General features: G+C 37.3%; 1 protein-coding gene across 3 annotated transcripts in view; it reads right to left on the reverse strand.

Annotated features, from left to right (window-relative positions):
• The window catches only part of cadm2a (cell adhesion molecule 2a), a 439,927-nt gene that overhangs the window by 6,119 nt on the left and 406,028 nt on the right, over positions 1-27,780 (reverse strand). For 2 of the 3 annotated variants that reach the window (XM_053644758.1, XM_053644760.1), the window contains 4 exons: positions 21,099-21,260; positions 19,715-19,805; positions 19,152-19,330; positions 10,289-11,326 (listed from right to left, as the gene is read on the reverse strand). In XM_053644758.1, coding sequence (XP_053500733.1) covers positions 10,956-11,326; positions 19,152-19,330; positions 19,715-19,805; positions 21,099-21,260 — 803 coding nt within the window. In that variant the 3' untranslated portion in view covers positions 10,289-10,955. Of the gene's footprint in view, positions 1-10,288; positions 11,327-19,151; positions 19,331-19,714; positions 19,806-21,098; positions 21,261-27,780 lie in introns of those variants that run through there. The other variant, XM_053644759.1, reaches the window with a different exon arrangement.

Here is a 27,780-nt window from a genome sequence, read left to right on the forward strand (position 1 = left end):
TTTTTGTTTTTTAGCATTCTTCATGCTTATTCTGACCTTTTTGTTGATTTCACAGTACTCTGTTGCCCCATTTGTGTGCCTGCAGTTTTTGAGGTCTCTCCGGGTGTCATACATTTCAAGAATCTCTTCTGTAACCCAAGGTTTGTTCTTTGGGTGATGGAGGCCAATGATGTGTTTGCCAGCGTCTGTCATGACTGTGTTAAAGGTGGTTGTCATCCCTTCAGTGTCTTCATCCATCATTAGGTGTGGTGCAAATTTTCCTCCAATTGTGGCCCAGAAGGACTTGCAGATGCTGGGGTCAATCAATTACTCAAAGTTGAACTTGAATATGATGTTCTTTGGCTTAATAATTTTCTTCAGCCTCACTTGGAAGTTCATTATCATGAGATCGTGGTCACTTCCAACATCAGCACCTGGAAACGTCATTGTTTTTGCTCTGTTGATGCCAGATTGGAAATGGTTCTGAACCAATATGTAGTCAATCTGATTGTGATGTGCTCCGTCGGGTGCATGCCATGTCCACCATCGAGACGCTCTATGTTCTCCTAAGATGTTGGCTAGAACCAGGTTGTTGTAACTGGCAAACTAGAGCCCTCGTCTCCACTTTTAATTGGTAACTTCATTGCATGAGGGTCTACAATGATCTTTCCAGTTTTTCAGTGCTTCCTTGCTGACCATGTTTATGATATTTTGAAGCTGGGTGTAGAATTCCTCTACTTCTTCATCATCATGATCATGTGTTGAGGCATAGACTTCGATAATTGTAATGTTGAAGGGGTATGCTTTCAGCCTGATGGAAATGAGTCTGCTAGAATTGGGGGGGTATTCAAACACAGATCCCTTAATGGTTTTGTTGATAAGGAAGCCTACTCCATGTATGAATTTCTCCAATTATCCACTATAATAGAGTATGTGTTCATCCTTGGTTTGATGTTCTCCTATGCCTTTCCATCTGACTTTACAGAGTCATACAATGTTCCACATGTAGTTACCAAGCTCATGTGTCAACTCCTGAAGTCTTCCTAGCTGTAAAAAGTCACCTGGTGGAGCCCATCCCTCTCCAGGCCAGAACTCCCAGTGCATCTAACATTAACATTAAATTTCCTAAAGATGCAGTTCATCACGCACACTGCACCTATTACCACCTATTAAAGTACATGTACTCCATGTCAACTGCTGTGAAATGGTGGAAATGGTCAAACATCAAAAAGCTTGGGAGTAAACTGAAAATGGACATTCAATCACAAAAGCAAGCTGAAGCTCTAAAGCTCTTTTTCAATGAAGAACAAGTAAGTGTTTGTGATTTTTGTGCTGCAACCCAAGTTGCCAGATCTGTGACAATTTCAGCCCAAAAGATAAGTAAAACAGCAAAATCTTAACCCCTTGACAAAAAAGTCAACCTGTGCCAGGATCCTAATGGTCTGCGGGAGAACCACAAACCTAGCATCTCTAGCAATTCTGGTCTGAGTTATATGCATACCACAAAATTACATGTGGTTTTGGAAGGCAGATTAAATTTTACACAAAACTAACCTTTGCTAAATTACATTTTATTAAATTGAAAGGATTGTGTTATGAGAAGAGAGAGAAGAGTACTTTAAGAGACACTACATTAAGAGCCAAGGGGATGTAAACTTTTTAACAGGATGATCGGTACAAATTGTTATTATTTTGTTTAAAGACATTTTTAAAAATTTAGTACTGTCCTTCAGAAGCTATATAAGATATTTACATGTTTCCCAGAAGACAAAATACTAACAATTTACACCAATCATCCTGTTAAAAAGTTTACACCCCTCTGGCTTTTAATGTATCGTGTTGCCTTCTTTAGAATGAGTGAATGTTTGCACATTTTTAAATAGTTGTGTATGAGGCTCTCAGGTGTCCAAAGTGTGAAAAGATGGATCTCAAAATCTTATAGCCACTTTCGGAAAGGGGACAAATAAGATGCTGGAAAACGAAAGAATGCGCAATACCTGGAGGATTTTTATGAAGAACATTGGGCAGTGTAACTGCTCAGGACAAACAAGGGACTCACAAACACCTATCACAAAACATAAACACAGTCATGGAGGTAACAACACACAGTATTAAGACTCAAGCGTATGTAAACTTTTGAACTGATTCTTTTGTGTAAATTCAGTTATTATTGTGTCTGGCGGACTATATGTAAACATCTGTTCTGTAAAATATCTTATTCAGGGCAGTACTAAATAAAAAACAAGATGAAATTTTTATGGTATCTTTAATTATTATTATTATAATAATTTTTTTACTTGTTTACATTTTGCAGATTCTGCAAGGTGTATGTATACTTATAATCTCAACTGTAAACTGTGCACTTAGGCTTCAGTTTTGTACATATCATGCAAAGTTTTTCAGGCACAATAATTCATAACTGTGTCTAAAGCCGGTACCTTAGTCCATCTGGGCCTCTCTGTCTCCATGACTGTGTGACTATATATTCTATAAGTTGAATGAATTTAAAGTAAACTGTGATGGTCTGACAGTGACTCCTGGTCAGTGGAAGGACTTGGAAGTTTCCTTTCCAGATGGAAGATACAAGCAGCGAACTAAAACATGCTGATGTGAACCAAAACATCATAGTGCTCAGAACCTGAGCCACCATTTTTAATCTCTTCCTAGTGGGAGAGTTCAAGGTTAAGATGAATATTTATGAAATACTGTAATTCAGCACCTGAAGAACAAGGATTATGCTATCTAGGATTACCCTGCAGTCGTCCAAGATTAACATTGCATCTGCAATGTATTCGAATGAATACTGCAGTTAGAAACGTATGCACACGAATAAGCAATGTGTTTGTGTGTGTGACCCTGTGCTGATCTTCTTTCCATAGGTGAGCAATCGAGTGTTTCTGATGAGAAAGTGCTGAGCCGCAGAGCTTCACCTACTTAGCACAATAAAACTCTTATTAGCATGCAGAAAGGGACACCGTAGTTCTCCCTCTGATGAACACATGCACGTCTATAAACTCTCAGGTGACCAGTGATGTGTTGCATGATATAAGGGTATAGAGGAACACGGTTGGCTGCATGTAGTCAAAACATCACCTTATCTCTGTTTAAAAGTCAATGCAAAAGTCAAAGTGAAATATCTGCTGTTGCCTATATGAAATATGTGCACATATTGTGCAATCTAATAAATAGGTAAGCAGGATTGTTTTGGTTTGGTTCTTCCATCTGAATGCTATACAATGGCAACATAGACTAAACAAATTAACTAACTGACAAAAGCACTGGAATGGAAAGACCAACTTATTAGTTCATGAGCTCATCTGGATTTAATTATTATTTGGTTTAACACTGAACTTTAAGCTTCTCTCTGTGAGGCCATAAATCCAACAGTCTGAGTCAAAGTCCTCTGACTACAATCAAACCCGCTGTATCTAATGCTGTACTCTTATAATTTGTTTTAGAGTTGTTAATGCAGTATTTTGGGAAGTAATGCCTTACGTTGGCAATTTAAGTTTAAAAGTTATGTCAATATTTAATGCAAGGAATTTTGCATGTGTTCAGATATTAAGCATGCTACCATGTGCTTCATTTTTTGGGTTCTCCATTCAGATTATGCAGATCACCTGTGTGAGTTCATGCCTCTGAAGTTGCCAGATTCTTCTTGAGTAGAAGTGTACGTGATAGGGTTTTTCCAAATAGTATCTAGACCACTGCTTTAAACACAAAGCACTTGCCTTTAACCCCCTCCCCCTTCCCAAACCCCCCCCCCCCGCCCCCAAAAACATTCGGGATAGAAAATGCAAACTGAAAAAGCAAACAGTGTTTGATGTAACATAAAAGCTAGAGACAATTTTAAAGTAAGAAATAAAAAAGACAAATGCAATGATACTGTATATGAATTGACAACTAATAGGATACTTAATAGTTATATATTGCTGCATGAATAGTCCCATTTGTAATGATCACAAATTTGTTTTAATTTAACTATATGGTTTCCACCCTCATTATTTGGCAGCTTGTAAAATAGCACTTGAGCCAACACATCCTAAACAAACAAACAAATAAACAAATAAATAAATAAACAAAAGTAGATTATGACATTTCAGAAGAAGCGAGCGAGGACTGAAGAAATTAATAGACGTGCCCACTTAATAAATTCATTATAGGCCATTTTTTGCAGGACGTTTGGCAGTGTGTTTTTATGTGAAGAGGTAAGCCTGGGATAGAAGGAGGCCTAGGGGATGTTATTTGTATTCCAGCACACTCACACATGAGTCATCAGAGGGATTTAACATCTGAAGAATCTGAGATCATACACTCTTCATCCATTCCCCACAAATAAAAAGAAAGACAGACATGCAAGAACATAGAGAAAAATAAACTAGTGCTAGTCATCAGAGTGATTTACATGTCAGAAAATATCAAATATTGATTTTAAAATGAATGCATACTCCAGGGACCATGCTGGCCCCCTGGGTGGTTTAATTAGGATTTCATAATGAATTACAGGTTAATTTGGGTTAAACATGGTCTTAGTGATAGGCTGAGTGAATCTACAGTCTGAAAAAAACAGCCCCAGACTCTATATCACCTATCTCTATTTGTTAAAGCTGTTTAAAATCTTTAAGATGCTGTTATTAGAATGATAAGAAAGTAAGGGTCCAAAGAAACATAATATCATCACTTTGAATAAAATTACATTGTCAAATTCCAATCAAGGCATTGACAAAATGAAGGTTGAAAATGTAGGGTTAATTCCAGAGAATTACTTAAAGGACTCTTGCTATTAAAACATAATGGATGGAAGGACTATTAGTCCTAATTTCTATTCAGTTTTAATGATTTCTCTTTTTCATCCCTTGCCTATTTTAAATTGTGGCTATAATTCTTAGAACTACTGTATGTGACTTAATATGGTAGGTCAATCATTAACTATATGGCAGGATTTAGCAAGACCTTTGCATTACATTTTAATTCCCCTTGTGCTTCACTGCATTTGGAACAGTGGGCAGGGAGCGCACTCAGTATAGCTGTCTCCATAATAATCTTCCCTGGAGAGACTTGGCGGACTTTGCCGTACCTCTTTTAAACAAAGCTGGTTTTTTAGCATTGGCCTCTTGTGGAAACTCAGAGAAGCCATTTCCCCCACTGTGCCACTTTATTCTACCCTTCTGTCAGGAACAGCGGAAAACTGATCTTAATCAATACGCAGCTAAAAATCCCTAATTCCTCTCTAAGGATAAAAGCATTAAATTTTCAAAGGTGTACTCTCAGTTGCTTGACCTCTCTTATTTTCTTTAGGAAGTCTGTTCTCTCTGAAAACTCAGCCAAATCCAGTGAAGTCAAAGCTGGTTGAGTTAAAGCTACAGACAGCATGCAAAGAGCTGGTCTTCCCACTGATCAGTCAGCACAGGACCGCTGTAAAGGACCAGTGTGTTCTCGCATGCATATGTATAGTACTCAGCTCTAGAGATAGTAGAGAAAAGGAGGACAAGGCATCATGTAGAGTCCTAATTGGATGAGCAAAGCTCTCCAAGGTGAGCCATTCTGCCAGCCACTGAGGAACAAAATGCTTGAACTTGCAAATGGTGCTCAGAGGATTCCTCATTTGTTTGCGTCTCACTGGGAGCAGAACCCATGAACAAGGGCGCGTCCAACCTGCTGCTGTCAGCCCATTACACTCCTGTTGAGCATGCATGCTGTGTGCTCATTGAATATCTTCTCAGTGTATGAAGATGCATATGTTTCAGCCTTATTTGTAGATGGAACACTGACCATGTGGAAACTGTTTGATTTAATCACTCGAGCCCAATGTTAACGCCTCAAAACTGCATCAGCACAAAACCAACAAAATTCCTCTTGTCACTCTCAGGTCACTTTGATTGATGGGGCTGTAATTTTTTCATTTCTTAGTAAGACACAGACAGCATGGTGGCACAGCAGTTTTGTCCCCAGGTCTCCTTGATCCAAAGCTCGGGTTATTGTCTGTGCAGGGTTTCTGTGTATATGATCTCCTTTTGTCTGTGTGGGTTTCTTCTGGTTTCCTCCCATCTCCCAAAGCATGCTAGTAGTTGGACTGACTATGATAAATTGTCCCAAGGGGTGAATGTGTGTGTATGGTATCTTGCAGTGCAACCATCAATGGTGAATTCCTGCCTCATGCCCAGTTTTCCCAGGATATGCTCTGGATCCACCGGAATTCTAACAAGGATAAATTAGTTTCTGAAAGCGAGTGATTTAATTAGGCACTCTGATTGGCTGTGATGCAACCTACCAGAGTTGAAAGATCCCAAAAAATTGCAAAATAAATCACAAAGATGTAAACCCACCATGTGTGTGTATATACTGTATATATATATATATATATATATATATATATATATATATATATATATATATACAGTACTGTGCAAAGGTTTTAGGCACATGCAAGAAATGCTGTAGAGCAAAGATGCCTTCAAAAATAATGAAATTAAATGTTTCTATATTAAACCCCGCCCCCCCCAAAAAAACAGTAAAGAGCAGTAAACAGTAGTAATTGGAACAAAGTCAATATTTGGTGTGACAAAAAAGAAATAAATAAATAAAAATATTAGTCTCTGGTACAATTAGTGCAGTTTTATAAGGAAATAAGCAGTAAGTTTTATTGAGCGTCTTGCAGAACCAGCCACAGTTCTTCTGGAGACTTTGATTGTCGCTCTCGCTTTTTATTTTTGCAGCAAAACCCAGCAGCCTTCATTATGTTTTTTATCTGAAACATGTCTCTTACGTAATATACTGCTTTCTTTAATAACATACAAATATTTTTCTGTAATATTTAATTTTGAGCTAGAAAACTAATGTTTGGGAATCTAAAATGTTTCTATAATGTTCGATAATGTAGAAGTCATAAAATAAAAAATCTATAACAAAGTTTGTAGTAAAAAAATAGGTGCCTAAAACTTTTGCACAGTACTGTATATATATATATATATACATATATATATATATATACAGTATATATATATATATATATATATATATATATATATATATATATATATATATATATATATATACACATACTGTAAACAGTGATGGCTGGTCACCATATTGAGTGGGAGGGCTAAACAATTTTACTTTAGGGTTGACTAATAACATGGGATCTCATAATACTATCGTGCATAGTAGTAGTGGTAGCTGTAGTTCCAGGTTCTGTATTCCCATCATGTAATTTTTTTTACTTTGAATGGACAATGTTTTCTTAGTGTATTTACTTCTAGTTTCTCTAAAGTCATTTTCAAAAATCAGTCACTGGGAAAGTAATCTACCTAGTTCATGTTTATCATACCTGCTACTGTATTTCAGTGCCTTATCAATCACTACTGATGATGTTTTTGATGTGTTGGCCAAGCGTGTTTAAATAAATTAACCCCAGTGAACAAAATTCTGAGGCATTTCACATTTTCACGTGTAATTTACAGTCTGGGTTAGACAGAAATCAGAGTCAGTCTCTACTTCATACTATTCTGTGTATTTTTAGCTACGACAGGCAAAAGTCCAAAATAAGTCATAAATAATCCACTTTAAGTCATTTGTTAAAAGCAAATAGGACAATATAAAAAAAAAGTAAAAAACAAAACAAAACAACTTTAGCCATATTTTTATGTGATTTTCCCTTAAAAGAGAGCCATTTAAACTATCTAGTGTTGTATGTACTTATGCAGTATAGTGTATACACAAAGCATACTGTAAGAACAACCAATTCACCAGGAAGCATGACAAACTAAATTCAAATTTATGCAGCAGTTTGATGACACACTGAAGCTCTCTAGTTAGCCCAAAGTCTTCAGTTTCACAGAGAAAAAATTGCATCCTTTTCACTCTAAAATTTGAACCAGCAATGATTTAAAGACAACTGGGATTTTATTTGCCAGCAGAATGGTGGGGTGACGAGGTTAACAAAGGATATAAATCCTGTTATTAGAGCACCCTATTAGTATAGAGCTATCATTTTGCTCTTGCACATAGAGTGCAAACACCTAAAACATACTTGTACTGCAGTTTCATAAGTTCTTCCTTTGCAACTACATGTCATCCAGTAAACAAACAATGTAAGGCAAAAAACTAGCACCAAATGTGACAACTTGAAATAAATTTTTGCTGCAATTACACAGCATTTGGGTTGTGTTTTGTTTTCCTCCCATATTTTCTGTCCTATTATGTCCTGGCTAATGAACCCGAAGCCTGCCCTCCCTGAATGAGATGGATTTGCACTCTCTTCTGCCCAACCTGAGACAAAAGGCATGACCAATCACTATGTCTGTGGAAGTGCCTCACTGGGATGATAACGCTGTGGGGGTGTGAGATAGGGTGGACACGCGCTGATTATGAAAAGTGAGCTGTAAATATTTTAAAAAATCCCTGAAACCCAAGAACTTTATTCAACCTTTCAGCTTCATAAGGTCACGGCTAATTTGCAAGCCATAAAAATGCATTTGGCAGATTTAACGCGGATGAGAGCTGCTCTGATGACATCGTTTGGGCCCGGCGCTTCTGTGCGGAAGAGTTATTATGCTCATTAAGCCTGACTGCCCGCTGCTGAAATCCCACCATTGATCGCAGACGCTGAGATGGGCGGCTAATGCACCGAGGGAAATAAGTGCAGTTAACACTCCAGACCTTTCATGGTACAGCAGCTATAAAGGGTTGCTTGGCTATGCAGGCTAGAGACTGGTAGACTGAAAGAAATAGCTAAAATGGCATAACATGCCTGAGAACAATTTTCTTTAAGTACAAAGAACTTCTGCTTTACATGACAACAGCAGAGTGAGAGATTTAATTTAGTGCTAAATGAAAGTAATTTCTATCAGTGTGTACCCAGAGTCTGATGCAAACCAGCTGCCAAACCTAAAGAGTTCCAGGGTTAGCTGGATGCCTGCTGCACTATGCTTCTTGTGCAACTCAACATAGGAAGACTTTCAAATAACCTCAGGCAGAGGCCAAAGGGAGAACATGTAATGTCTGTTATAAATCACAGAAATCTATATATAGCATAAGACAATTGGGATTTGTTTTTCGCAAACTGATACAAGTTCTGTTACGTATCGCTACATATCAAAGAAGGTGAGGGTTGTGAGAGAGAACGTTCTGTTTGGGGTGAGAGTATGTGCCACCCCAGCCTGTAATGCTACACCTCCCTGCCAGCACAGTTCAACACCTCCAACGTATGAGTTCTAGCTTACCATTTCCAGGTTACTTCCTGTTTTTAGAGTATATAAAGCCTTGCATCCCTAGTAATTGCAATACAGCATTGCGAAGTCTTGCCAAAGCCAGCATTTATGTAAGTTGTGAACCATGTTTACTTTAATTGCCATTATGTACACTGATCTTTGCTTTACCTCATGGGCGTAACCATGCATTCTTTGGGGGGTCGTGTCCCCCCAATGTTGAGGAAATACCAATCTGTCCCCCCAATATACAGTACAAAATATTTTCTATATGTCCCCCTTTAATGAGCCCGTCAATGGATCTGTCTCTTCTTCATCCATTCTGTTTATTTATGTCTATTCCTTTTTAATATATTTCCGTTTGTTAAGGAAAATAGGTGTGTGCCCCCCCTCCAATTGTACACTTGGCTGCGCCCATACTCAACGCAAGTTCATTGATATATTTTAGCAGCTCAGTCTGTAAGAAATGGAGACAGCAGCCAAGGGTAGAAAAGTGCAGCAGAACATACAAGCTTTTATTCAGACAGTAAGTAACTATATACCTAAATAGTAGGTAACCTTAGCTTAGTATAGAAGGCATCATACCATGGCTTGGTTTGTTCTTAAGAATGTCAATTAACTTTTGATATTTGCATACCAGCGAAGTAGGCTAGGCTAACGTCAGTTCCAGTTTTTGACCATTAACGTTACATTCACTTGCATATCCTCCCGCTGAGTTCGTTGTGAACCCTCATGTTGTGACAAACTGTTATGAATGCGAGTGAAAGTGAGGAAAGTTGCACAGCATTTTGTTTCTTTACACTACATTTGACCTAAGGACAACTAAGTGATTTTACAAATATAAGGCTCAGCATAATGCTGAGATGTGCTAGCCTGGCAACGAGAGATATGGAACTAACATCTGAGTTGTGGCCATATTGTAGTTATCCATTCAGAACTAGTTATGGTAGTTTGTCTTTAGAATTAAGAAAAGAAAACTCCAGTACCCTTTACATAGCTAATGTTTCAGGTTACCACTATATATTGCTGTACACTTTGTACACTTATTACATAGCAAGCTAAACAGCATGATGACATTAACATAATAAATGACACCACTTACACAAACAGAATATTCGGTTTATCAAATTAAAATGATCATCTAAGTCAGTCATTGCTCTTCTGGGAAAATAATGGTACCTGGTCACAATGCAGGCAGCACAGCATTGCTTGGAAGCATCCATGGGGAAATTGTATTTACAACATATATAGTGTTGAATTTAGTTTCATAGGTAGCCATCCTTTCTGAGTTTGTTTAAAAGTTGTGATTGTGTGTTTAAATGTTAGCGTGTGTGGTTTGCCTGCACACATCTTAACTCGCCTCTACCTGGTATGGTAGGTTTCATGGTAGGTTATGGAGCAGAGAATACATCTGCCCACGGGACGTCCACAGCACCCCACAATTTTCCCATGCTGTGGGAGCTTCTATCACTCAGAAATCAAGTGAATTCAAATGGTAACTGTAATCCTAAAACTATGTTCCAAATATGTGAATTTCCAGTATCAAACTTTGGATGTTGGGGGAGGGGGCGCTTGGACCCCCCCAATGTCCATACCATGGTTACGCCCTTGCCTTACCTATTATTTGCTCTTTGGATTTACTCTTTTAATTTGAAATATTGTGCATCTCTGTGCTTTACCCTTACTACTGTTGTGGTTTTATCAACATACCATCATTCCATTTCCAGTCCCATACTGTAGATGTAAATATTTTGTGATGCAGAATGAGTATTACGTGTGATACACACATGTATTCCAAACCTGTTGTCTAACAGAGCAAAATGTCAACACGGAGTTGCACAGAACAGGAAAAACAGAGGCAAAGAACACCAAGATGGAAGCAGGACAAAACACTGATGAGCACAAACATGTAAGAAAAGATAGGTAATAGACTGCCGATCCTAAAACAGAAGACAACATAGGACTGGTGGAGACAGGGGTGTGTGTGAGAAAGAGGAAGTGGTGGAAGGGCAGTGGGGTTACTGTACCTCTCTGACCGGTGACTGCAGAGTTGGACTGCTTGAAGTCTAATGGATCTGTGGAGTCTGGGAGGATGGCTACAGGGGGAGGAGTTGTGGATGGAGAGGGTGTAGTGGGGGCATCTGGTCAATGGAACACATCACGCAAACAAATGCACAGGGATGGACGCAGACATAAACACAAAAAAACAAAACAAAAAACAAAACAAAAACAAAACATCAACATAGCAGTGGAACATATACAAAAGAAATGTTTCATCTTGAATACATAATGGAGTAACATTCGTTAAGACTTATAAGTTTAATACGTTATTTAACATGTCAAACCACAGGACTGTGAAAAACTGAACAGTGCACCGTGCAAATACAGCAAATATTTCAGAAAGATATGATAGACAGCCGATGCAGTCCAAACCACATGCAAACATTATTTTTATTATTATTATTATTGGTTGCTCATTGTTTTTCACATTGTGTTTGTCCATGATTGTTCATTGTTTATGTATCATTGTATTGTAATGCGTCCTTGAGCTTTGGAAAGGTGCTATATAAATTAAACATTTGTGTTACTTAAGCCCCTCGTGTTGCTGCACACTTTGCGCAGTATTATTTACGTTAAGCAGCCAACGAAGGCTGAGTATTATATATGCGTTTCACTAAACAAGTCTACGGTTATGTTCATGCTAACTACCTTGATGCTAAGCGGTCGTGTGTTCGTGTCCTGTTTGTTTCATGCCTTGACTCAAGTTTCCTGTTTTGTCCTCGAATCGTGCTTCAAGTGTAAGACCGTGTTTTATGTTCGTTGACTTTGTGTGAATAAAGACTGTCATCTGCACTTGCTTTCCGCTTCCAAGTCCGTTTCGTAACAAATAGTAGTAGTAGTAGCAATAATAGTAGGGTGGTGTATCAGTAGAAGTAGCAGTGTAATAGTATTAGAGTGAGTAGTGTAGTAGCAGTAGTGTAGAATTAGTAGTAGTGTAGTATTAGTAATAGATGTAGTAGCAGTATAAAAGTAGCAGTGTAGAAGTAGTAGTAAAGGTGGTAGTAGTAGCAGTAGTGTAGTATTAGTAGTAGATGCATTTGTATAGTAGCAGTATAAAAGTAGCAGTGCAGTAGTAGTGGTAGCAGTAGTGTAATAGTAGTAATGTAGTAGAAGTCATTACTTCTGTGATAATCCCAGTGGTTAAGGTATTAACTTGTCCAATAAATCTACAAATGTCACATAATTAAGCAAATCGCACAAGCAAGAGTGCTGTTGAGTACTGTAGCACGATTGCAAGTGTGATATTGCTTTTATACGACAGTTTTATAAACAAGAAATTAATATTGAGTAAATAACCTTTAAGACACAACTTGCCAGATATTTTACACAGTGAAGCAGAGGGATACAAATAAATATCAGCACTCTTAGATCACTACTTTATCCACTCAAATTACTGGACTGGAACTAACCATTGTATAAACAGGTAAAAGGTCCAAACTTTTAGAACTATCTCCCGTTAAAAAAAAAAAAAAAAGGGGAAAAAAAAGAAGAGTAACGTCAAAGTAAAGTTCATGCCAATCAGCTTTAACTAAATATCGCCATGTCCTACAGCTGAAATTGAGTGACCCTGGCTTTTAAAATGGCAGGTCACATTCAGAATTTTCTTAATCCTGAATCTACCCCAGCAGCCTGTTTCTGTCAGGACACACAGACCTTAGAAATGCATAAAATAATGTGTTTGGCCTCCTGATAAAGTTGGTAGGAGGCTGATAAGGTGAATCACCAGTCTGCTCTTTCTCTAATGAATCTGCTCTTTCAAACACACACTCTGTTCATACAGGAGAAAAAGAGTTCTCATGTCTTTCAGGAGCTGATGTGAGAACATGAGGGTAAAATGAAGCTTTGCACCTGCCTTTTCCCGCTAAAGAACATTTTAGACAAATTTCTCATCTCAGTTGTCATCGCTATACTGCATATTTTTCTGCTTGTTTGTGTGACTTATTAGAGGCCAGAGAATTTCCTGGCCTATAATAATGCAGAAAATGCACACATATTGCTGAATGTCCTTCACCCATGTGCTGGTACTGCGTGAAAGTGTACATAGTATACAGTGGGGCACAGCACAAAATGTGACTAGATGTGGCTGCAAAATGTGCTTATCATACATCTCACATTGAAGTCTGATTTTCTAAGGATGTAATTCATCCCACAAACTGCACCTGGAACCGCCAACAAAGTGTGCTCTGTTTGAAGATTGTGGTTTAAAAGCTGCTGTAAATAATTAAAAAGCTTGAGACTAGAAGAAATGTAACTTCAGTAGAGAAGACATAAGTGTGTTAAAGGAATTCTTATTAAATAAAGAACATCTAAATGGTGACTGATTTGTTTCACTCTAATGAAAAGACTGGTATGAACAGAATAATCAATAATACATAAGTCTATAAATAAACTGTATTCTGCTTTTCTTGTGCAGGTCTTGTAGCATTTGAAAAATTCACAGTGGCATAAAAGTGAATCTTTATTTTGTTAAATGTCTTAAATGTGATGAATTTAATACACGAGTTTGTGATGTATGTGCTATGACCAGGTTTGCCAGATCTACACAAAAGCTTCAATTGATATTAAAACACGTAGCTGACCAGAATAGATCTTACACAAATGTCATAAAATAGTCTTGTATTATTAAACATTTTGACATTAATAAAATAATATTTCTAAGAATTACTATAAAAATTATGTGTAAATATAGTTAAAAAGTTAAAAAGAAAAAATGTCTTGCATCCGTGCTGTGAAAATGAAATTAAAGGGGACCTATTATGCAAAATTCACTTTTAAATGGTGTTTGAACATAAATCTGTGTCGGAAGAGTGTGTACACAACCACCTTATAATGGTAAAAATCCACCCACTCATTTTTTTATATTCCCAATAAATCATAAACAGTGTCTCAAAAAGAGCTGTTTTAATTTTCGCCCTAAGGTGACGTCACATTGGAACAAGCCCCGCCCAGGGACTCTGCCCTATTAGCATATATCCTCCCCTGAGTGAGCTGCACATAGTCCGCCATGTTTTCCGCGCTGGAGCAGCTACAGTGATAAGCTATGGTGATAAGAAGAAAGCGTTGTCTCAGTTTCGTAAGCGTTGTAATGTTCTGCTGTTGGCTGTAAGAATGAACATAAGAGTCTAAATATACTCCCGGCATCAGAGCCATTGAAGACACAATGGAGTAGTTTTATATTTGAAGGAAATGTGCCCCCAAAACAAAATTAAATCATTTTACACCAGACTGCTTTGTGAACGAGGGTCAATACAAAGAAGGATTTGCTAAAAACTTGATTCTCAAGCATGGATCAGTACCAACTGTTCATGATCCAGCTTGATATCCAGAAAACGTAAGTATCACACTTTATATTATGTTTGTAAATCGTCTTTCCAAATGAGCTTGTTAGCAGATTCCATGGCTAATGTAGCTAAAGTTACCATTGCCTCTGATTGTATTTACCGAGACCAGAGCTATGTCATCGTTTTTATGTTTAACCTGAAACCGCCTTTATTATACACAATACAGTGATTGTCTTTTTGAAAACTGTGTACGTTTTGTGCGAATCATTTTACACCAGGATGCTTTGGGAATGAGCTAGTTAGCAGATTACCCGGCTAACACAGTATACTAACAGAGGTTGTTCTCTTCTGGAAAGGGGGCGGGGAGCAACAGCTTATTTGCATTTAAAGAGACAGACAAGAAAACAGGGTGTTTTTGCCTCCACCCAAAAAGGGGCATTTTCAGCATGGTATAATAAATAATCTGTGGGGTATTTTGAGCTGAAAATTCACAGGCATATTCTGGGGACACCTGAGACAAAATCTGAGATAAAACAAAGGCAACTTGAGTAAACACAAAATACAGTTTTTAAATGATAGTATAATGAAGCCAAAAAGTTATCCAGTACCAACTGGGCATGTGTAAAAATTTATTTCCCCCCTTGGTTACTAATTATCCAAATCTATGAAACTGCATTCAAAATGGGGTTCTGCTGGACTAGACGGAACCAGGCTTGATTACTACAAACCCTATTCAGTAAATCAACACTTAAATAGAACTTTTTCAACAGCATGAAGCTGTTTAAAAGGTCTAACCCAGTAACACACTATGCCAAAGTTGGAAGGTGATTGAAATGCATCAGTCTGGGAAGGGTTACAAATCTATTTCAAAGGCTCTGGGACTCCAAAGGACCACAGTGAGTCCCATTATCTCCAAATGGAAAAACTTGGCACAGCAGTGAACCTTCCCAGAAGTGTCCGACCTTCCAAAATTCCTCCAAGACCACAGCAACTACTCATTCAGCAAGTCACAAAAGAGCCAACAAAATGACATCAAAGGACCTACAGGCCTCTCTTGCTTCAATAAAGGTCACTGTTCATGACTATCGGATAGACACTGGGCAAAAATGGCATCCATGGAAGAGCGGTGAGGTGAAAACCACTGCTAACCCAGAAGAATATTAAGGCTTGTCTAAATTTTGCCAAAACACACCTTGATGATCCTCAAACCTTTTGGGAGAATGTTCTGTGGATTGATAAGTCGAAAGTGGAACTGTTTGGAAGACATGGGTGACTTCCGTTACATTTGGTGTAAACCAAACACAGAATTCCACAAAAATAACATCATACCTACGGTCAAGCATGGTGGTGGAAGTGTGATGATGTGGGGATGCATTGCTGCTTCAGGGCCTTGGCAACTTGTAATAACTGAGGGACACATGAATTCTGCTCTCTACCAGAAAATTCTAAAGGAGTATGTCCAGTCTTCAGTCTGTAAGTTGAAACTGAAGCATTATATAGCAGGACAATGATCCAAAGCATAGGAGTAAGTCCACTTCTGAATGGCTCAAAAAAGCTAACGTAAAGTTTTGGAGTGACCTAATCGAAGTCCTGAGTTGAACCAATTTAGATGCTGTGGCAGAACCTTAAGCAGGCAGTTCATGTTTAAAAACCTTCCAGTGTGGCTTTTTGAGGGGTTTTGAGGGTTTTTGGATGGTTTGAGGGGTTTTGAACTTCTTTGCAGAACTAAAGCAGCTCTGCAAAAGAAGAGTGGGCCAAAATTCCACCACAGCATTGTTTAGTTGCAGTTATTGCTGCTAAAGGTGGCACAACCAGATTTTAAGTTTAAGGGGGCAAGTCGTTTTTCACATGGGTAATAGGTGTTGGATAACTTTTTTGCTTCAATAAAAAAATTAATTAAAAACTGCATAGTGTGCTTACTCAGGTTGCCTTTGTTTTATGCTGTATATCGTTTGAAGATCTAAAACTATTTAGCATGAGATATACACAAAAACAGAAGAAATCAGGATGGCCAAATACTTTTTCATAGCACTGTAGTACTCCAAGGAACAAGCATGGCGCTTACAACATACAGCTGTTTTTTGTAAGTGGACAAAATCCTGTGCAAAATTGCTACTTCCACCACTGCTGCTTGCTCTAAGGTTAGCACATTGAATGGAAAATACTATATCACTATTTTGGACTGACGTCCTCCCTCAAATGCATACTGTATGTATGAAGGAGAGAAGCACATTTTGTGTTTTGACATAGAAGAACATAAACTGCATGTTTAGGCATGTATGGTAGTTTTGGAGGGTTTTCACACCCTAATTTTGCTTGAAATTTGGTGTAAACTGTTTAGTTAAAAAAAAAAAAACTTTATCAGGTTTTTTTAGTATATATATATATATATATATATATATATATATATATATATATATATATATATATATATTTATATTTATATATGTATATATATCCTACCATATATATATATATATATATATATATATATATATATATATATATATATGGTAGGATTGTGTATGTTCTGATCATTGATGGAAGATGAAAACTTTTGTCAGTTGACAGTACTGTTCAGTACTGACTATGTGCTTTTTATAAACTGTGATATCCAGTTAGCTTATTATTCTTACAGGAAGTTGTCAGGCGTTGTAGTGCCAACATCATTAGGAGCTTTGATTATCTGTGTCCTTACAGTGCTCTGACATTTCTGCAGTCCCCAGCTGGGACCTCTACCCTGTACCCTTTGCGCTCATTAATCAAGTCTCACAAACACGAGAGAAGAGAAATGTGAGAGAACAGAAAGTGTTAGTGAGAAGCAGTTCCTGTAGGCTAGGTTGGATGGAGATGTGTATTGTGGCATTTCACTTTATTTCTTTACAGAGAACTCACAGCAATTATGCAGTTCTTCAAACAGAAGAGATTGAAATTTTCATATTCAAATATCAATATATACCAAATGACCTAGTAGCAGACTCTCCAAAAACCTACACACGTATACAGTGCCCTCCACTAATATTGGCACCCTTGGTAAAAATGAGCAAAGAAGGCTGTGAAAACTATATTTATTGTTAACTTTTTGATCTTTTGTCCAAAAAAAAGTCATAAAATTACACTGCTCTCATGGATATCAAACAACTGCAAACACAACACAGTTATTGTAATTAACAGTGTATGAGGGTAAATAAATTTTTATTAACAGTTAAAATAAAATTTTATGTAACAGTTAACAGCTGTGTAACACCGCAGCTTTCCTTTGGATTAACTGATTGATTTTCAAATTAAATGACAGGTAAGACTTGGGTATATTGTTATTGTTTGTTTTTCATATAGAACTATATATATATATAGTTACTAATATATATACTATACTAATATATATACTATACTAATTCCCTTAGTAATTCATAACAATGGGTAAGACCTAGGAAAATAGCTGTGATGTGCAGCAAAAGGAGTTTGAGCTTCACAAAATGGGAATTGGCTATAAGAAAATAGCACAAGCATTGAAAATGCCCAATAGCAGCATCAGGGAAATAATTAAGAAGTTCTAGTCAACTGGAAATGTTAGGAATCAACCTGGAAGAGGACGTGTGACTATATTGTCTCAACTCACCATGAAGAGGATGGTTCAGGTGGCCAAAAAATGTCCAAGGATCACAGCTGGAGAATTGCAGAAGTTAGTTGCCTCTTGGGGTCAGAAAGCCTCCAAAACTACAATCTGAAGTCACCTACATCACCACAAGTTGTTTGGAAGGGTTTCAAGAAAAAAAGCCTCTACTCTCATCCAAAATTAATCTCAAGCATCTTCAGTTTGCCCTACTGGACTACAGTTTGCCCTTCACTACTGGAACTTCAAATGGGATCAGGTTCTATAGTCAGATGAAACCAAAATTTTTGGCAATAAACACCAGAGGTGGAACTGAAGAGGAAAGTCCTCCAGCCTGAACCTCGAAATCTGGAGAGATTCTGTATGGAGAATGGACTCAGATCCCTTGCCGTGTATTTTCTAACCTCATCAGGCATTATAGGAGAAGACTCAGAACTGTTATCTTGGCAAAGTGAGGTAGCACAAAGTATTGATTTAAAGGGTGCCAATATTTGTTGCATACAGGAGATGAGTATTTGTGTGACTTTTTTGGACAAAAGATCAAAAGGTTAACAATAAAGACAATTTTTCACAGCCTTCTGTGCTCATATTTACCAAGGGTGCCAATATTAGTGGAAGGCACCGAATACATAGCAAATGCAAGATATTAAATGCTCAGTATGTGCAAGTTATGGTTATTCTCTGCCCACTGAGCTATGATAATGCAAACTACATGAACCTTTTGTCAATATTTCAAAGTTTTAATGTGTTTTCCACAGTAATAACCTGTAAACTTTGTGCTAGCTTTAGAAACAGGTTCTGTGAAAAACATGAAGGTCACTATGCAATCAATTTCAAAGGATCCTAAAGATATTCTGATGTATGGAATGGGTTTTTACAGACACAGTGTGGTATGGGAAAACTTTTAATATAGCTGGAAAAGCATCAGGCACCTGCAGGGGTGAAAACACCTATTTCAGTACATCACACAGGTCCCTTTCTAACGTGATCACACTCTTTTTTTGCACTCACCGTACACAAAGAGCACATATTCAGCATGGTTGGTGCCCAGATGATTGCTAGCTTCACAGCGGTAGGTGCCGTTGTCCGTTTTATTTAAGGATATGAAAGTGAGATCTCTGCCATCCACAATCAAGCGGTCCAAGTCTGGCAGTTTGCCTCCATCTTTTGTCCATTTCACTGGGTCTGGCCTGAGAAACATGCCGAAAATTAAGGAAGGTTTTTTATGAATTGGATTTTGGAACCTCATATGGAAATGATTGAAGTGATCCTTCAAACAAACACACTTATTGGGCCTTGTTTACCAATCACAGTGTGCAAATGTTTTCTGAGGCCAAACTGAACAAAAGTTCCTGCCTAGATTTACAAAAGTTTCAGTAACAAACATGCATATGTTGATGAAGACTAAATTAAACTTAAATTACCAAGTATATTCATGGAACAGCTGATTTACATTTATTGGCACCTACAAAACTCCATAAAATGCAAAAACCTCACAGAACGTTGAAAATATCAAAATAACTAAATAAACTAAAGGTGAAACAACGTTTGTTGAGACAGCGTGAAAGACTTACGAGGGGTTTCCATTAGACACACATTCCAGTTTGAGAACATCTCCTTCTTGCGGAAGTGCTTGAGAATGCCTGATCTCCACACGAGGAGCATCTGCATGGACAGACAGCTTCTTAGCCAGCGAAAAGCAGATGGCTGTATAGATACTGAATATCCAAAACACAACCTATGTTCTATACCTTGTAAATAAAGTATAACTGTAACACTTAATTTTTAGTGTCATCTGTTGATCATTAATAAATACTGACTAACTGTAGAGCGCCAGAGAAAATCATACTAAAATACTGATCTTGATTTGTTTGTTTTTTTAATATATATATGCAATTCAGTTCAAGGACAGAACCGATTCTGTTTGAGACAGAATGGTGCATGAATCTACTGAAGGTTGTGGCTAAACAAATAATGCTGGTAGAGAAAAAACTAAGAGAAAAAAATAAAAACAAACAAAACAAAAATGGTCCTCTTCAGTGGTGTGGAATTTCTTTGGATTTAAAGGCAATGATGATAGGCAGGTGTTGGGGACATGTTCCCAGCACTTTGACATTCACAATTTTACATTAACATTAACAGTGACCCATACAGAGAATGAATTTTACACCCATCAATTTTTGAAACTTCTGTTTAAAAATCCTTCATATTTAAAAGCTCATGGCAGAAATGGATCCAAACGCTTTCTATAAAATATTAGTCTAATCCCACTGATAGTGTTTCTCATGGTGGTGACTAATACATTTTCTCCTCTATGGTCTCTCCTCTCTTCTAACATATAAATTAGCAGCATGGGGCTCCTGAGTAGCACAACAGAAAAGCGTTCGAAGCATGATTCCGAATGCAAGTGATGTCACAGCCATTCATGGCCAGGAGACAAGGGAGCAAAATTGGCCGTGCTCTCAGAGTGGAAGTGATGGCATACTCTCTCCCCTGTCAATCACAGTGACAATCATGGGTGCCTGTGAGTTCATGTATGCAGAAGATTTTCCTCTGAGAGTGTTACACTGCCCTGTGAGGCTGCATGAGTATCATTTAAAAAAGGTAAGGTTGGATGGCTTCATATTTCTCAGGGGAAGCATGTGTTGGCCTTCACTCTTCCTGGTTGTTAGCTGTCATGTGATAGGGGAGAGCTGGCTAGTGAGTGGGAATTGGCAGGAGTGGGTCTCTATAAGTTTTTTAAAATGTTTTTTTTTTTTTTATGTTTGTGTCACATATGTAAGTGATTCTGATTCTTATTCCAATACAATGATAAAATCACATTATTGTATCATGTTTTCACAGAACATTATAATCATAATGGCAAAAATTCAGATAATAATGAAATGAATAAATGAAAGCTAATATGGAAATAAACAGTAAATGAAAGGCACAGATTTATCTTAGGACAGGACTTACAGTGCACTTCCAGCACCTCGGTTGTTTGCTGTGGGACAGCCCGCAGTGCCTCATGGACCACTTTACATGTGTAGGCCACACCATCATCATTCCTGTCTACCTGCAGCTGCAGTGAGCTCCTGACCGTGAATGTCTTCCCACTGGCATTTACCTCTTTTGCCCCTGCACAACAGTATACAGACAAAATTGACAAATTTACATTTAATTGTAAATACCAAACTGTTGTGCTCTTCATCTCAAGGGACACTAATTAAATTAACATACAACTATATATGAGAATAGAAGGTTTATTTAATGCATATAATAAGCGGCAGTAATTAAAAACATGATTAGCACGGTGACAGCTGATATACTCAATATCACAAAAATATTTTTTATAATCAACCCAGTCTTATAGGAAAAAAAAAACCTTCACATGCAACTAATTTGCAACACCTTATACATGATGAATATCAACTTTTTTGTCACAATCACATGTTGTACAACATATTAACTTTCATTAGATACTCAATAGGTCACATTCTGCACTGTCATTTAACCACACCCACATGTTCACTAATGAGATTTGTATGTAATAAATATATTTAACTTATTTTAGACATAACTACAGATCACATCATGAGTAATTTAGTGTTATATTGCCTGATGTTTTTATAATCTCCAGTTTTGGGAAGCCTGTTCCCTCTGTAGCCTTAGATTCCTGTTCTTGGCTGACAGGAGTGGAACCCGATGAGGTCTTCGGTTTGACATGTTTTGCATTCTGAGATTGTTTTCTGCTCACCATGGCTGTAAAGTGATTGTATGAGTCACTATAAACTTCTTGACAGTGGCCATTCTTCTCAACAAGGCACTTCCACCTGCAGAACTGCTGCTCACTGGATGTTTTTTTGTTTTTCACACCATTCTATGTGAACTCCAGAGTGTAAATCCTAGGAGATCAGCAGTTTCTGAAATATCAAACCAGCCCATCTGGCAGACAACAACTATGCCATGGTTGAAGTCCCCGAGATCACATTTTCCCCATTCTGATTTTTGATGTGAACATGAACACTGAAGCTCTTGACCTGCATCTGTATGATTTTATAGTGGATGGTGAGTGTATGTTTAGTCTTTAAAGCGTAATAACATAAACATAATTGCTTCTCTTCTTGGTGGTTGATAAAGAATATTGGGATTGCAAATCATGTAGTATTTGTGAAAACTTTTTTGAAATTAGTTACAGACTACAGATGAATATTAGCTGATGAACGATCTGTACTCTTTTGCAGTTTTCATTCTAGTCGTATCAAATAGATGGGTATAAAGCAAAACACTAAACAGGGATAAATAGTACTAATGCCCATGGACTGCAAAGAAAATGGCTTTTTAACCATCCAGTGTTGACCTGACACCTACTGCAGAACACACCTCTTTGCCACCTCTCATTATAAAAATATGGAGCTCTGGCCATTCTTCACACAGTTAGAAAGTGCTCTTTAAAACACATAAATGTCCATTCAAATGGCAAAGGGCTTTCACATGGGACATGGTAATCTTTCCTCCCCCATTCTTTTTTAAAGAAAGGCATTCCACCAGGCAAATTCACAATCATAATGCATACATAAAAAGTTAAATAGCAGTTTGAATGGAATAAACAAAGAGAATTATTTAAAAATCCTTAAAACAGACTTGATCAAAGCACACTTTTCCTCAGGAAGCTTCTCTACATTAAAAAAAATCTGATTTCAATATCAGCACAATATGCATAATCAGAGTTTGTGATTTGCCACTGCAGAATAAAAGAAACCATTTGATGAACAGAGTTGGAAGAATCTCATCTATTTGATGGAGTAGAGTAGGGCAGAATACTAAAATGTCTCAGAAGCTAAAGCAATGCAACAGTTTGCTTATTTGCATTCAGATTCCATTTGATCAGTCAGCTATCCATACAAAGCATTCAGAATGTACTGGATGTAAATTTGAATGTAAGTTTTTACTGAATGCAAATTAATGTGACGGGGTCTGCACTGAATGTCAAGTACTTCTGTAGCTTAGTCAGTCAGTCTGTCTGTCTATCTTTACACCAGTCCTGCTATCACTTACAAACTGTCAGTCAACCTTAGCTCTAGTCAGCTGTCACCATGAGGACTGAAATTTCTTTTATTATGTAAAATTCAAAAGATATTTGTTTAGCATTCACAAAATGATGTTAAGAACAAACAAGGAGCATTTTATATAAGACCTAAAGTTAGAACAAAAATAGAATCAACATTATGGAGGATGTTTCTATCTGTATTGTAAAAAAGATGCATCATGTTATGTCATGCATGCATGTATGTATGTATGTATGTATGTATGTATGTATGTATGTATGTATGCATTTATAAATTATTTGTTTATTTATTTTAAGTAGTTGCAATCCATATTATTTCCTTGCTGAAATACAGTATGTGGATTAAAGTCTTTTAATGCAATAATCACAACTGCTCACAAAACTAATACTGTAGGTACTTCATATAATAGAAGAATTAGAGAATTGGATTTTTTCCCCCATGGTTCAAGGATTTCTTTAGATCATCATGCTGTTTGCCAGTCTATTGCAGGGGACCATGCACACACACTTTCATGAATTTATTCACACTTAGGGCAATTTAGCAAAGCCAATCCCCCTGCCAGCATGTTTGGAGGGGTGGGGGTGGGAAGAAACCAGCGAACTCAGAGGAAGCACTGCACAGACAATAATCCAACCTCAGGATCAAGCTAGGGACCCTGGAGTGCCACCCTGCTGCCTGTGCGTTAATCATGATACGTCATTTTCAGGAATTTTGCATAACATGGAAACAGATTCTTTCCCATTTTCATTTGCTGACTTAAAATTGAAATGAGAACCCTGCTTATATGATGATATCTCATCAAATCATCTATCCATGCATCTGTTTGGAATTAATCTGCATAATGGAGGAGACTGACTTCCTGCTTTATCTCTCAGTCTCTCTCAAAGTAGGAGATGTGCCAGCCGACAAGTTTAAATTAAGGTCAACATGTTTTACATTAATATTTATGAAGGAAAATCAACACAGTGTTACTAACAAACATACACACACACACAACTTACATTGTGCCCACACCCACACACACATAACATTGTGCCCACAAACACTCATGTGCAAATACCAATCTTTATTAAACGCACACTGCATTTGAAAATTATATTCATAGTTGGATACAAGCTAGTGCAAATCATAGTCCTCTTTCACAGTGCTAATTTCACTTTTAAGGCTATATGCCTCACCCGATTTTCCTGGCATTCAGAGATATAGCTAAAGCATAAGTCAACACAGAGAGCGGCAGGAAAGGTGGAAGAAGAAGCAAAAGATTAGCATTTCATTTTAGCTGCAAGCGGACTGGAATTTAAATACTCATTTCCAACAAGGCATTCATATCAACAGGAGAGAAGAAGGTTGCATGCAGAGTCAAGCAGTTTATCCTCCACTAGACAGAGAGTGAGAGAGAACGAGAGGAGAAAATAACCTGTTCCACAAAAATATCATAATTCATACTAACTTTATTTATGTTCAGGCTAAAGAGACAATACGGTGTGAAATGTCAGGAAATGTGAAAACATACTGAAATTTAGACTCAGGTTTCCCTTCAGATTTCACAGACTTTTAAATGTCTGTTTTGTGTCAAAAACAGAACAGAATGAAAATGGTTTGATTTAAAACACAATTTTGCCGTGTCAAACATGATGCTGTTATGATTTCCACTTTTGCATTGTTGTTCCCATGACGATGAATGCAGTTTGCTTGTTTATTGGTTTCTATTTTAGTCCTATCCCCTGTCTGGGCATTGGTTTGTTACCTGATTGTGCTCACCTGTTCTGACTTAGTCCTTGGTTAGTTTGTCTGTGTATGCTATGTTATGTCTGTGAGATGAACTGATGTTTTATTGTGCCATTAAGTATGAACATTGTTTTTCGAGTTCTGTGTTTGTTTGTACTTTCTGATTTTGACCCTTGCTTGTTTCCCTCATTTCTGATTATGGATTATCTTTGCTTAACTTTGCCTGCCTGTTTTTTGACCCATGTGTTTTGACCACCATGAAACTGTAAAATGATTTGCCTGAATAAAGATGCATGTAACAAACACAATATTTACCCCCCTTAACACCAAGTTGTCTGTCTTAATTAAATGAAAGTCATAAACTACATAGCATAGGAAGCTAATATCGACTAGCTAATTTTTGCATAAATAAATAGCCAGCTAACTCAAAACTGGCTAGCTAACTTACTTATCAAGCTAACTTAGCTAATATTTGCAGGGGAAAAAAATCTGCCAGCTAATGTATGTAACAAGCCTTTGGGTAATGAAACAAGCTGAAGTCAAAGTTTTTTTTAAGCAAGGGAATAAAACCTTTGCATGAATACACATAATATTGTCTTGCAATGACGCTTAATTTTAAAACTATGCAGCTGTAGAAGAAAAAATGCAGCACATCTCAGCATTTCTTTAATATCTAAATTTATATTTGCATTTTTGTTCATATATTTACATTTCATCCATACAGCTCAGAAGGAGGATCTGTATGGCAGCCAAATGGCTTCACATTTATACTCTGTATAGAACAATGTTATTAACTATCTATGCACATCTCTATACCCATTTATAGTCCTGCTTACACAGAACAAAAATATTAAAAACAAATAAGGATGCAAAACATAAAACAAGAAACTATTAAAGGATAATACTCATCAATGAAGAATACATACAACATACAACATCTAAAAATAAAAAGAGCGATAAAACCTATAGCAATTTTAAAACAGTGATAATGAATGATATATCCTTCATCTGAGATGGCGTGACTGGGCGAAATGAGCTCCACTGTATTGCATTAGCTCTTCTCTTGCTCAGTAATATTATCTGTCTAATCCACACAAGGCATTTCACTGCTGCCAGGAGCAGTGAAAGGAGGAGATGTGGCAGCGTGATTGTGAGAGCCAGGTTGGCATTAATAATCTCTCTCTCAATTTCTATTATCTACAGTATCTTCACACCACAAACACTTTACAGTTTCCTGTCATTCACATAATGTAGCCATTTCATAAGGCTCAGGGGACTCCTGCTGCTACACACACAGCTTACACACCCAGAGTTCCCAGTCTTTATTAAACTTACACTGTGGGTGTAATTACAATTATAATGAGGCACAATTTAACAAATCAGAGCTCATTTTAACTTACATTTTCAACAGCACAAAGAACTCAAGAGTAAGTCATAGGCTATATTTCAAACTGCACACCACAGGGGATACACTTTAATACCATAATATGTAGTCATAGCCATATAACACTGACAAGTGGCAGCCTTGGAATTGTGACAGCTATAGTATTTTATATTGTAGTTTCCAAGGTGAAGGATTTCATTCCAAATCTACTGAAAACTCAACGCGTATAATCAAATCTAATTATGGAATTACACATTTACAATGTGAAATGAATTCTAACTTTAATTGCCACCATCATCCACATCAACATCCGTGTTCTTATCACCTGTAGTCCGCATCGTAATTTCTGTTCATGCTAATATTGATAGGGAAATAATTATTGATTTATTCAGTGAGTTCTCTTTTGTTGAAAAAGTCTTGTTTTACTGTCCTTTATTAGATTATTTAACATTTTAAAACTTTATCCACTGTCATCTGTATAGAGTGTGTATGCACTCTTCTTTGTTTTGATGATGATGTGATGAAGTGAGTATCACATATAATTTGATGGCTGGTACAGTACGTGATCACAGACTGAATTGATTATACTCTTTCAATATGAATTTTCATATTTTTTTCCCCCTGAATTTAACCACAGCAGCATCCGATGGGTTTTCCCAGACCATCAACTTACATTTTTGTGATGGCCAAGGAATTCTGACATAAAGACTTTCCTTGAACTCAGGCAAATGTTTTCTTTATACCTCTCTAAGAGAAAGTCTTGACATTAGCACGTCAGTGCTAAAAAACAAAAAACAAAACAAAACAAAAAAACACTCTGTATGTGTCATTAAATTAGCCAGATGTTGCTAATACAGTGAAATTATTTGCTCTGTTAAACCCGATACAGCTTCCATAATGAGCCAGTCCTCTCTTGGGCTTACATAGGAGGGATGAGCATTAGCATATCTATGCATTGCTGTGGACAGAACTACCCCACCTTCCACCCCCATTTGACAGGATGAAAGCTTAAGCAGCAGGAGATGCTAGCTTCCTTAGAGTCACTGCTCATTCCCCTGTTCACTCGCTTTCTCTTGCTGTCTGTCCCACTGACACAAATGGCAGACTTGCAGTCCTCATTAACACATGCCTGTGAGGTCTGTGGGACTGTCTGAAGTGTAAAAGGTATCCTGTTTCTCATTTAGGTTTCAAAAGGGTACCCATGGGTGTCCTGTATTAGCTCTAAATCTGCCCTTTTGGAGAAATCCACATCAATACGGATTCAACAGAGATCAAGATCTGATACCAATTGCCATATTGGCTAAGACCACCTACATAATAGATTATGAGTAAAAATAGGTCTTGACTTCTGTTGATTTTGTGGCATTGATTTAACTAAATCATTAGGCTTGCATTAGAATCATTGTGTTACACTGGAGCATAAGTGTGTTATACAGGAGAATCATTGTGTTATACTGGATCATCAATGAGTTACACT

This window comes from Ictalurus furcatus, chromosome 16, assembly GCF_023375685.1.
Source record: "Ictalurus furcatus strain D&B chromosome 16, Billie_1.0, whole genome shotgun sequence".
Lineage (NCBI taxonomy): Eukaryota > Metazoa > Chordata > Actinopteri > Siluriformes > Ictaluridae > Ictalurus > Ictalurus furcatus.